This window comes from Alligator sinensis, unplaced genomic scaffold (assembly GCF_000455745.1).
Source record: "Alligator sinensis unplaced genomic scaffold, ASM45574v1 scaffold594_1, whole genome shotgun sequence".
Lineage (NCBI taxonomy): Eukaryota > Metazoa > Chordata > Crocodylia > Alligatoridae > Alligator > Alligator sinensis.
Window position 1 is genome coordinate 358,393 of NW_005842286.1, and position 12,197 is coordinate 370,589.

Consider the following 12,197-nt stretch of genomic DNA (forward strand, 5'->3'; position numbering starts at 1 on the left):
GTTGCCGACAGGTAGACCTGTCTTGATCTTGTGCTATGTTAGTGAAACCAAGAGCGCTCAGCCCTCGGCCCCCAAGGCTCCCAGTGGGTGTGGAAATTTGGCGGTGGCAGAACAATGGCACTGCTCCCCCACTATCAAATTTTCAGACTTACGGGGAGCCCCTGGTCCTGCATGCTGGATCTGGCATCCCATCCCAGCACGCAGGGCCAGGCAGAAGCAGCACTGAGCTCCAGGGCCCAATCCCAGTGTGGTGGGCTGGGAGGGGGCAGTGCTGTGCCCCCACAACCCAAACCTAGTGTGCTGGGGCAGAAGGGAGTAGAGCCAGGCCCCCTAGGATCAATCTCAATGCCAGGCCCCCAGGACCCAATCTTGGTGCACTGGTGTGGGAGGGGGCAGTATCGGGCCCCCAAAGACCAATCCTGACATGAGGGGACAGTGCCAGGCCTTAGAGCCTGCTCCCAGCACTCGGAGCAGGGAGGGGGTGGTGCAAGGCCAGATCCTGGCATGCAGAGCTTGATCCAGCCCACAGACCAGCCTTGCTCCACTCACCTGCCTGATGGGGCCAAAAGATTGAGCACCAGTGAGTTAAATGATTTTATACATGGAAGAGTTGGCTCTCACCTAAGTTTCAGGGGACCCAGAGTGTTTGCATGGTACAACCCATTGCTGCAGATACTATAGCAGCCAGCAGGCTTTTGGCAACTGCATCAGAAGCCAATACAAAAGAAACTCCTCATCATCACAGTCATCGTAGACTCAACTTACCATCGTGCTTGGGGCCAGTTCTTACAATCCAAGGTGTGAGTTGGTGGTGCAGGGTAGGCCTGTTGTGCTGTTGTATATATATCTTTGCACATCAAGCAACCTTCAAGGTTAATAATATAGTACGTGCCATTGTGCCTAAAAGGAAATGCTTGAGTTGATTTTTTTTAATAGTATCCTCCTTTCCCTCTTCTTTAATTGTATGGTTATTCATGATCTTTATTAGATGCATCTTCTTCGGGTCCTTTCCGCCCACTCTGAATTTAGCTTGGAATGGAGCACTTTAAGCTTGAAATCAAAAATCAGAATCATGGTTTGGAGCGTTAGCAGAATTCACTAGTAATCTGACAGGGTTGCAACATGAATGCTTCTGCTGTGGCCCCCTGCTTGAGATGAAGATGCACATTATTGTGGCTTTTGGGGTTTGAAAAACCTGCAGAGAGCTGAATTAACCGTTGATATGGACAGTGTTGTTTTTTTTTAATTAGGTACTTCCGGAAACGTTTGCTTGCAGGCAGCTGTTGAGTTTTCTGTTTTCAAAGGGCTGCAGTGTTTGTGGTTAAGTTTCATGTGCTGGCTTCCTTGGAGGCCTTCTAGAAGTATCATTGTTACTGCCAATATCTTTTGTAACCATTTAATTGCAGTCATTTATTTAAGTGATCAAAGCAAATGTGTTCAGAGGACGCTGCGGCATTTGGTAACCATGCGCTAAAGCTGTTGGTACTGCTAATTATAATCTGGGATAGTCTCTTCAAGGTTTCTGTGGGTGGCCACGTCATCTATTACTTGCACACAAACTTGAGAACTTTTCTTTCTCCTGCTTTCATCCCCTATGTACGTTGATCCATTTTAGAATGCTTTTATCTGCTCCGTGGGATGGCTTTAAGGAAGCCTGATAATAACCTCCAGAAGCAGAGCCTTTGGGGTGCATAGCATTAAAACATTATCTGAAGAACTGGATTTTGAACACATTTGCAAGTGTAGGTTTGGTCAGACAAACCCAAGCACTGTGGGAGGCCTCTCAATGGCAGTGTGTCATGACCAAAGGCAATTATGCAGCATTTTTGTGCTATTATGTAACAAATATGCTAACCAGGTTGAAATTTTCTCCGTGGGATTTGTGCAGGTTACTTTATTCTGCCTTAGTGGTTCTTTCAGCATTCTTTGAACATAAGATCAGCCTTTTCATTAAGACCCTAGCCACCTGATGGTGTATGATTGATCATGGCCCCTCAGGGTTCTTTGAGATGCTGCGAAGCTGCCTTATTCTCTTCGTTACCAAACTGAGTGTCGTGGTGTCGTTATTAAATTTGTTTAGCTGGCAGAAGGCCTCCAATCATACTTAGACGTGCAAAAGTTCCAGCGTTGGTGTTGCCTCTCACATCAGTGTTTGCTCGGTCTCAAGCCTCCCTTTTTGAGCAAGACAATTGACTAGCTGCTGCCTTCTCCCTTTTTAGTTTAGTTGGACACTTGATATTTTGAGTATGCTCTGTTTTGCAGGGGAGAAGGACTTATTCCAGCTGTTCTTGCTGGTAGGGTCTAGGCTAAACAGAGCCATGAATGAATCTATGTTAATTTTAGAGACGGCATTTTGATCAAACAGCTCAGTATTTAGATGCAGTTGGTGGCTGAGAGATAGCAGGGTGTGTTTAAAACTGGACTTGAGTGAGTCCAGTTGTACCAGGAAGAAGGTAACAAGAAGGGTTTGGACAGATGTTACCTGTTGAAGGCTGATCTGTGCTCCTGCATTGCCTAGTTTAGTGGTGTCAAACCACCTTCTGCCCCAGGCCAGATCTGGATCAGGGAGCTCTTTGTAGGTGGAACCAGTGGTGGTGGGGCAAGCACACTGATTGCTGTGGCCAGTCCTGGGTTGTGCAGCAAGCCACTTTCCCCGGCAAAACCCATCAGATGAAGCAGCCCCGCAGGCCGCACGTGTAACCTGCTTGGCTTAATGTGTCCTGCATCGGTTGATGATACCACACCCAGCTCGAAGGTAGATCATAAGACACATCTTGTCTCGACCTCTGCTTTCCAAAGCAGGGAAGCAAGTTAGGGACTGTCGCTTTCATTCAGTCCTTTCCGGAGCCAAATGTGCAGCATGGAAGTGGGTTTTACTCAGACAGCTGGTACAGACCGCGTTTTCGCTTGTCCTGTGGTGACCTTGCAGCAGGAGCAAACGTCTGATTTGATTATTATTAATGGCTGTAGCACTCCAGAGGGCACTGTGTACTGCATAGACATTCATAGGAAAGTAGGGCTGGAAGGGACCTCATATAGTCATCTAGTCCAGCCCCCTGCTCAAGGCAGGATCATCCCCGACTAAACCATCCCAGCCAGTTCTTCCTGTTTGTTCCCCACGCTTCTCTCATTAGCGTATAAACAATTTTGGGTGTCTGAGCGTTCATAACGTGAAGGTGTCTATTATTGCTTCCCCTTACTAAGTTTTTATGCAGGTCTCCAGGCTCTTTATTTATCCTCTGTGCTTTTGTCTCCATCTCCTGGTTAACCTAGTCTAAAGCCCTTCTCACTAGGTTGACTAGCCTGTATGCAACGTCTCTGAAAAAAGGCTGTGCCAAACTCAGTGTAGACAGTGCTTATGAAGTACATACTGGTGGTGGTGCTGTGGTATTAGCAGCATCCTCTCTCCTAATTTTTAAGGCTTCTAATAGCGACTCAGAAACTAACAGTCAGAAAGCTCAAAAACTCGTCACCTTCAGGGCTGTTAATACCACTATAGTGATAGTGCCACGTACAACAGAACATCTGCTATCCAGAATAATTAGCGTCACCATCCTTCTGGATAATCATTCTTTCCAGGTAATCAAACGCCACAGTACGAAGTGCTGAAAACTATAATTACTGACTATAAAAACTATAAATATTAGAAAGACAGCAAGCCATAAATGTATAGTACTGTGTAACATTTTAAAATCTCAAAGGACTAGTAAATAACACACAGCTGTCTCACCAACAAGCAAAACCCAGCTGCAGCCTGGTGATTTTGTTGATACAAAACTTCTGGTTAATTGATTTTCTGGTTAATTGACTCTCTAGGAAACTTTGAGAGCATTGCTTATGGCACTGTCGGTGCACTGATTGGGCCCCCTCATCTTCAAGGCTTCTAATAGCGCTGCTTTGACAGATGTTCTGCCTTCACTTTTGGTGGTACAGTTAGTGATTCTCATCTGGGGTGCTATAAGATCCTTTCAAGGGTGATACAGTGCCGCGCAATATTAGCCCTGCTAGATGTGCAAACTCTTGCGCGATTCACAAGACAAACCCAGAGATTTCAAATAGGAATTTAGTGTCAAAAATCTTCTGTCCTGTTGTGGGCTTTCTGAGTTTTTTGCAAGAGTAATTTCTCTGTTGTTTTTCTGTAGTGAAAAAATGAGGGAAAGCTAAGAGCTGGCATTTTCCAGTGGGTGCCTCAAGTCTAACAAGGTAGGCCCCGAGTCCAAAGAGTTTAAGAACCACTGAGTTAAACAGGGGTACTATTAATTACAAAGTAGGGGCAGACATAGCTGCAGTTACTACTATATAACTGAAGTACAGTTGGTAAAGTAGACCACAGGGCTGAGAGATCCTACGCACTTAAGCAATGTATTCGATCACCTGATATTTAGCTAACCAAGATCTGTTATGATGGGGGCGATAGGCAGCAAATCGTGTGTTACACCAGTGGTTTTCAACCTGGGGTCCGTGGATCACCAGCGGTCTGCAGGCTATGTCTAAGGGGTCCGTGAAAGAGGAGTATGATCAGTCAAAAGTATGTGAATACCCACACTTACAATTCAAAGGGGTCTGTGCCTCCACTTGAAACTTTTTGGCAGTCCACAACTGAAAAAAGTTTGAAAACCACTGTGTTGTGCAGTTAAGCGAATTATGTACTTCTCCAGTATGCCTGTAAAGTGGAATACACTATATGAAAAGAGAAGGTTGCTGTGCTAAAGGGTTGATGGTCTTATCTTAGACAATATATAAATGAGGGTGACTATAGCAATGGAAGAAGTAAGGCAAGAAGATGAAATGGTGATAGGACAGGGGTAGGCAAAGTCCGGCCTGCGGGCCTGTTTGGGCCCACAGCAGACTCCATTTCTCAGCAGCCTCTGCGCCGGCAGTGCCTGGCTGCTGCCACCAGCCCCAGCTCCACTGCCCAGGCACCCAGGCCCATCCACGCCACACCCACTGCCAGGAGCAGGACCAGCACCAGCATGGGCAGGGCATGTACTCGGGCACCTGGGATGGGGCCACAGCTGGGAGAGAGACGGATGGGCAGAGCCAGGGAGACCCTGGGATCTTGCAATGGAGACAGCATGGGGTTAAGGGCAGGGCAGAGCCGCGATCTGCTGCCCACATGCCCCTGCAACGGGAGGGTTCCACGGACAGGGACATAGGCAGTAGATTTGCGTTCACAAGGACTAGAAAGTTTCTTTTTAAACAAAAACTGAAATTCCTGTGATTTTTGTTATCGGGGACTTCAAGAAAACTGAATAATGCAGGGCTCGTGATGCAGTTCTGAGACAGGGCAGCCCGGTCTGCCTTGCAGTTTTAAACTGAGGGAAGCTGAATTGATGAACTGTGTGCAAATCAAATGGAGTTAGCACTTGCTTATCAAAGAAGGGTGCTGTGAAGTCCAGAAACAAAATTGAATATTATAGCGGCAAACTTATAAGCTCAGCAGTATTCAGCTCTGTTTTTATTATCCTGTATCCTTAATTGCTCTTTTCCCATAAGAGCACATTCAAATTCAGAGTTTCTTCATAACAACACGACTTGTTCAGTGACTCCAGTTTTTTGGAGTCACTTTAAATACTGATTTTAAATGTTTAATCATGAAACATTGATCCAGTTCCCTTTAAATATCTTTATATTTTCCTGGTATCACTTTTCTCCTTCCATGAGAACAAGGCCAAAAATACTGCCATGGCTTTGTGGGGAGAGCTACTTACGGTAGCTTCAAAAATGTGAAAAAAAATTCTGTAGTTAATATAATTGTTCAGATAATTTTTAGAAGGCAGTATAGTAATTGCCTGCTTGGTTGACTTTAATTTTTTTTTTCCTAGAATGTACCTCCAAGTACAGGTCTAATCTTAAGGGGACTTTTGAAATGCCGTCTTGAGGCTTCCTGTTTTATTGATAACTTCAGATTAGATTTTCTCAATACTGCTTGCAGAAGACAGGGTTTTGTCAGCCATGAAAGTTCAGCCCTTCTTTGCACTTCATCAGCGGGAATGAAGGCTGCAGGTGTGCAAGACTTTCACTCCTGTTGCATGAGTATAATCAAGGACAGAACTTGTTCCTGTAGCTAACAGCAGTTCACAGCTCAGTGGCGAGCCCTAAACGAGAATCCAGCTGTGTCACGTTGCCTGTGCAAATCTACCAGTAGCCACTTCCTTTTGTCACCGAAGCGAGCAGAGACAATCCTGCAGTCTCAAGGTGCGGGGGCCTGATGGTCTCTTGAGGTCCCTTCCAGCCCCTAACATCTATGAATCTGGGCTTAAGAAACAGAGACTAGATTGGACTGAAATCAGCCAGGTTCCAGTTATTTTCTTCAAGCCTTTCTTTTTCTTCCGTTTTTTTTCCTGGCACCCCTCTACCAGTGAAACAGGGAAGTGGGTTTTGGTGGTAGCATGGGTTACCGGGAGGTTTCTGGCCACCAGTCCAACTATTACAAAGAAACCCAGTTCTGTCCACTTTAACACCCACTGCCTGGAGATAAGCTAATTGTAGTTCAAAACTGCAAACCAAGACAAGGGCTATGATCATGTTTGACCCTTTAAGACAAAGCCTAAGGGGTTGTTTCCATTGTCTTGGGTAAAACCAGTGACCATGAATGCACAGGGTTGAAACTTCCTCAGCACCCAGCAATTCCCATCTGCTTTCCTCTGAACACATATGCGTTTTCTTTCCAATGCTTGTCACGAGTGTAAATCAAAGATGAGGGCTTATTTTAAGGTGTAAGTTTATTTTATCCACAAAAGGAGCTATGTTCTCTTGGCAGTACCTCTGTAAACCATCTCAAACTTTGCCATAAAACAAGCAAAGTTCAGAATCACTCCCACGGGTCTGAAATGTGTAGGGCCAGGTCACGGAGCAAGTGACTTATTAGACTATCTGGCTGCTTGCAATGCAGGGGGCTGAAGGCAATACTTCAGTGCATAACAGTATTTGCCCAAGGTAAGGAAAATAAATATTTGTAGTGAAACCACTTTGCAAAACCATTTCTTCAGCACTACTTATGAGACAAATCAGGGTTAAACCTGAGCAGATAGGGCTTTAAAAATGTGACATGTCCTGCCCACAGCTGGAAAATATAGTAAATCTAGAGATTGTTTTCACAAAAAGAAAAAGCCTGGCTGGATGTTGCAGCAAGTCGGAATTGCACTGCAGTTATAAAAGGCAGTAGGTGTCTTATCTGTGTTCATTACAGACAGTTCCTCCGAAGGAGAGTTTCTTTTAGGTATGGATCTCAGTGATCCCTTTGCTTCGTATCTTTGTGTTCAGTACAGGAACAGGCATTTTTCTTCAGTGATGCATTAGCACATGCCAACTTCTCTGGTGTCGCTGACTGTTTGCTTTGTGTTGCAGTGGAAGATTGATGACAAACCAGTAAAAATTGACAAGTGGGATGGATCAGCTGTGAAAAATTCTCTGGATGATTCTGCCAAAAAGGTACGTCCTCTCTGACTCGGTTCCTCTTGAAACATTGAGATCTCTGCTTGTGTCCTGAAGTCTCATTGAAAGCCAGCGCCAGTGCTGAATGTCCAGCATCAGGCTCCCAGGGACTATTTCTCTTTAGAGCTGTAACTAACCCTGTAGTTCACTGCCTTCCTTAAATGCTTCCATGTAATTAACCTGTAATTCCAGCATACTTTCTTGCAGCAATAAAATCAGACTATTCAGCATCAGGACTTTTTCCCCTGAGTTTTATAGAACATGTTTTTAACTCTAGGTTCTCAGGTGGGAACGTTCTTCCCACCTCTGTTGCCATTTTCATGAGTCTCATGGATTTGAACTGGACAAAGCAAGTTTGCATCCAAAATGACAGGAACTAATAACCCTTTGCTGTAATTTCCTGTCATTGTAGCGGTCTGTGTGTTGGTGGTGACCCGATCCCTCCTACTCTCTTCCTGTAGTATAGCGTAGGCTTGGCTCTTACTGGTTGCACCGTTGTGCAAGAGGGGATGATCCTCAGGACCATTTTTGGACAAATGGTTACCTGTCAGTACAGGGGACTAGAGTAAATGGCTCGGTTATTCCCCTCCAGTGCTTTATTCCTTTCTGAGACCCAGTTCAATAAAGGGGAAATCATACAATTAACTTTCTTGTCCTAAAAGAATTTCACCTGCTTTCAGGCATCATCTGAATTTAGTGCCTGAAGGTAGTCACAGCACACAGTAACCGGGGCTCTTTGCTTTCTCATCAGGTTCTCCTGGAAAAGTACAAGTACGTGGAGAATTTCCATTTGATCGATGGCCGTCTCCTCATCTGCACAATCTCCTGCCTCTTTGCCATTGTGGCTTTGATTTGGGATTATCTGCATCCCTTTCCTGAGTCCAAACCCGTTCTAGCCGTCTGTGTGGTGTCATATCCTTCACACTGTGCTGCACTTGGCGACACTCGCCTCTTCTCACGAACAAATGAAACACCCCTCATTGCGTTCCTCCTTTCAGGAACTGCTCAGGATATATCAGTTGTTCTTGTCAGAATTTGACAGACTTTGGCAGGTTTCTTTTTAGCTTTCTATTTTCAGTTAACATGACAATCCACATGTCCTGCCTGCTTGCAGCTGCAGTGTGCTCTTGACTAAGAGCACCATAGTGCAGCTGTTTTCTATAGTTCAGGTGCTGAGAGTGCAGTGGTAGCAGGAGCAATTGGTGTACAAGGCTGCCTTTGAGGAAGGAAAGGCAGCATAAACATGGGAGGAGTAGAGAAGCATGAGCCACGGTTAAATCTAGAGAGCGGTTTTAAAGATAGGGGATCAAGGAAGTTTCATAAATCAGTTTTCAACTGTAGTGAAACAGCCCTCCTTTCTCATGGAGCTGTAGTCTCGAGGCACTAGGAAGACATTTCAGAGTGAGCAGATATCACCTATTTGCACTTACCTTGTTCATGCTGATAAAATGTCAACCAAGAACCAAGTTGTAAGCAGTACAGTAAGATGATAAAAGATTAAACAATAGATTTTCAGTGGAGGCAAAGGATTTACTTGTACATTTGCCTTTGTTACGTTGTTGTCGTCATGTGTCCCTCATATTCCTTTCCTTAACTGGCCCGCACTTATTTTGTGATGATGGGGATCCTAACCATCTACACCTCGTACAAAGAGAAGAGTATTTTCCTCGTAGCTCATAGGAGAGATCCCACAGGGATGGATCCGGATGACATCTGGCAACTTTCTTCCAGTCTAAAAAGGTGCAGTGGGTTCTGCAGCTGTGAGGGCCAGCCAGGTGCAGAGCAGTGGAACAGCCAAGCCTTGCCAAGGCCTCTGCCCTGCCTGTGTGTGTTCCTTTGTGGGGTACCTGGTGTGGGATCCGTCTCCTTCCTCTGTACGGACTAACTCAGAGTAGCCCTCAAGTAAGTGGCTGGGGTGCCTCTGCCTGTTGGCTGTGTTGGACGAGCCCTGTGGAAGGAGCCATCTGGTCACTGTTTCATGCGCTGCAGTCCTTGACAGGTGGCTTCTAAGTCATATTCTTTGTTAGTTATTAATCAGCCCCCCTAAATGTTATCCAGTCCACACCCTTTGCACCTGCCTTTTACCAGTGCTCTACTATCATGACTGCCTATGTACAAATGCTCTAGGTAATTCCTCCTTAATATTTTATTATCCTCTTGAGTCAGTCATGCCTTGTTAAAACTAACTAGCTGAAAATAACAATTAGGTCAGAGCAATCACCTGCCGCTAAGCAGCGGAAGTCTTCCTTTCTCAGCCAAGCTGCCGTGAGATCATTTCAAGGGTGCTGTGTGTTGTCCTATAATGTCAGCACTGTTAGGTGTACCAATGTGGTTCACAAGATAAACCCAGAGATTCCAGGTACGAGTCCATGATGTTAAAAATATTCTGCCCGGTTGTGGGCATGCTGAGTTCTTTGCAACACAAGAATTGTTTTGTTATTTTACTACAGCAAAAGCTGTGTTAACCGGCACCTTACAAGCCGGCATGCTGTGTTAACTGGCTTGCCAGCTTGCAAGGGAAAAGTGAAACCAGAAGGGCCCACCATGGCACTTCCGGTTTCGCAGAGCCCCCACGGCTCGGGGGAAAGCAGCCTGTGCTGCCAAGCCTCCACATCCCAGGCATAGCAGGCTGCGTGGGTCCTCCCTCCCTGTCCCTTGGGGCCCACGGGGCCCACCACGGGAGGGGCAGCAACGCAGCAGGAGGGGCAGCAACACCCCAGACACGGTGGATCAGGCAGCAGCCCGAACAGGCAAAGACGCCTGTTTGGGCCGCTCAGTTATCCGGCATATTTTGTTATCCGGCACCCTCCATTCCCCATGGGTGCCAGATAACAAAGCTTTTACTGTGTAACCGATGTATGTGTTGGGGCATGTAGAGCACCACCTGTATGGACAAAAAGGTGGAGTATCGCATGCCCGGACCTGCAGCTTCTGGAAGCTGTGCCCCTATAGTGAGGATGAAGGAGAATGAAATTTTTTCCACTTGTGCATGGTAACTGTGGTCCTTGGGTTCCCGCCAGGGTCATCATCACCTGCCAGCTCTGCCCAGTTCGGCCAGCCTCATTCTAAACTAGACCTCAGGCCCCTGTTTTTTTGTCCCTCCAGGTTTGATGATAAATACACCCTAAAATTGACCTTCATCAGTGGAAAAACCAAACAGCAGCGGGAAGCAGAGTTCACCAAGTCCATCGCAAAGTTCTTTGACAACAACGGAACATTAGTCATGGAAGCCTATGAGCCAGAAGTCTCCAAGCTTCACGACGGGTTGGCCACAGAAAGGAAAATAAAGTGATCCCAGCCCTTCCCTTCCTGCCAGGGTCAGGCTCAATTACCGGGGTCAGGCTCAATTACTACCAATAAATTCACATCACAACACATGTTAATTGCCTCTGTTTTTGTCCTGAAATCCTATTCAGCTCTGGATAAGCAAGATTTTTAATTTTGGATCCAGGATTTTTAGAGCCAAAGGTCTAGGTGCAGTGGTTGACCTGCCTTTGTGGTGGCTCTGTCACCTTGGAGATAGATGATGGATGACATTTTACCTATCAGTCCTTCAGGAGGGAGTGTTTTTCTCAGTGCTGTGCTGCCTCCCTCCCTTTCACCTGACAGTGCTTTACAAAACAGAGCTCTGTGCCATGCAGTGTTTGGGATTTTCACCATTCACATTTCACCAACTTCCTTTCTTCTGTGGGTTTTTTTTTATTAGGAATTCAGGACAGAATCCTTCTGTAAGACAATTCTGTCCGAGCAAAGCAAGTTTTCTTTATTTTTATATTTATCTAATTGGGGGGGCATTGTTTTTATAGGAAAGCCTTTTCTGTGTCGAAAGAGAGAAACTTAAACCAAGGCGACAGATTATCTTTTCTGTATGGTACAGCACAAAGCTTCTCCACAAGGTGAAAAAATGACAAGTGCTGGAATTTGTAGAGCTGTGAATGTCCTCCGTGTTTGTGTCCTGCTGGCTGTTTTTGCCAAGATCCTGTTCAGTGTGTTCCTTATATAAAATGTCATTTTCTAAATGATTTTTTTTTTCAATAAAAGGAGAGAACAGATGTGAAAACTGTGTGGCACTCTTCATGAGGGGAGAACTTACACGTGCACCATCACCTTGAAGAGGACACTTGTCTGAAAAAGCTGAGCACCTAACACAAGTTACAAGTAACCCCCGAGATAACTAACACTGGAGAGGTCTTTGCAGGGGGTGGAAGCTATTTCAGCTTGGCTCTTTGACCAAGTAACTAAATCCTTGGATGATGGTGTCGCTGTGGACGTAGTCTTTCTAGACTTTAAGAAGACCTTTGACACTGTCTCTCACCCCATCCTCATCAATAAATTAAGTGACTGTGGCATTGATGCCTACACAGTTGGATGGGTAAAGAATTGGCTGATGGGGCGCACCCAGAGAGTAGTGGTGGATGGGTTGTACTCAACCTGGTGAGATGTGAGCAGTGGGGTACCCCAGGGCTCGGTCCTCGGGCCTGCACTGTTTAACATCTTCATCAGCGACTTGGACGAGGGGGTGGAAAGCACGCTGTCCAAGTTTGCCGATGACACTAAGATGTGGGGCGAGGTGGGCACACTTGAAGGCAGGCTACAAAAGTGGGCCGACGAGAATAGGATGTGGTTCAACGTAAACAAATGCAGGGTGCTGCACCTGGGGAGAAGGCATCCACAGCACACATACAGGCCGGGGAGTTCCCTGCTTGAAAGCACAGAGGCGGAAAGGGATCTTGGAGTCATTATTGACTCCAAGATGAACA

At 45.9% G+C, this 12,197-nt stretch overlaps 1 protein-coding gene across 1 annotated transcript in view; it reads left to right on the plus strand.

The window, feature by feature from the left end:
- SPCS2 (signal peptidase complex subunit 2) overlaps nt 1–11,497 on the plus strand; it is a 12,902-nt gene extending 1,405 nt beyond the window's left edge. Inside the window, exons 2-5 of the mRNA XM_006028053.3 lie at nt 7,351–7,434; nt 8,189–8,349; nt 9,043–9,177; nt 10,543–11,497. Of these exons, the coding sequence (XP_006028115.1) occupies nt 7,351–7,434; nt 8,189–8,349; nt 9,043–9,177; nt 10,543–10,729 (567 nt within the window). The 3' untranslated portion in view covers nt 10,730–11,497. The remainder of the gene's footprint in view (nt 1–7,350; nt 7,435–8,188; nt 8,350–9,042; nt 9,178–10,542) is intronic.
- The last annotated feature ends 700 nt before the right edge of the window (nt 11,498–12,197 follow it).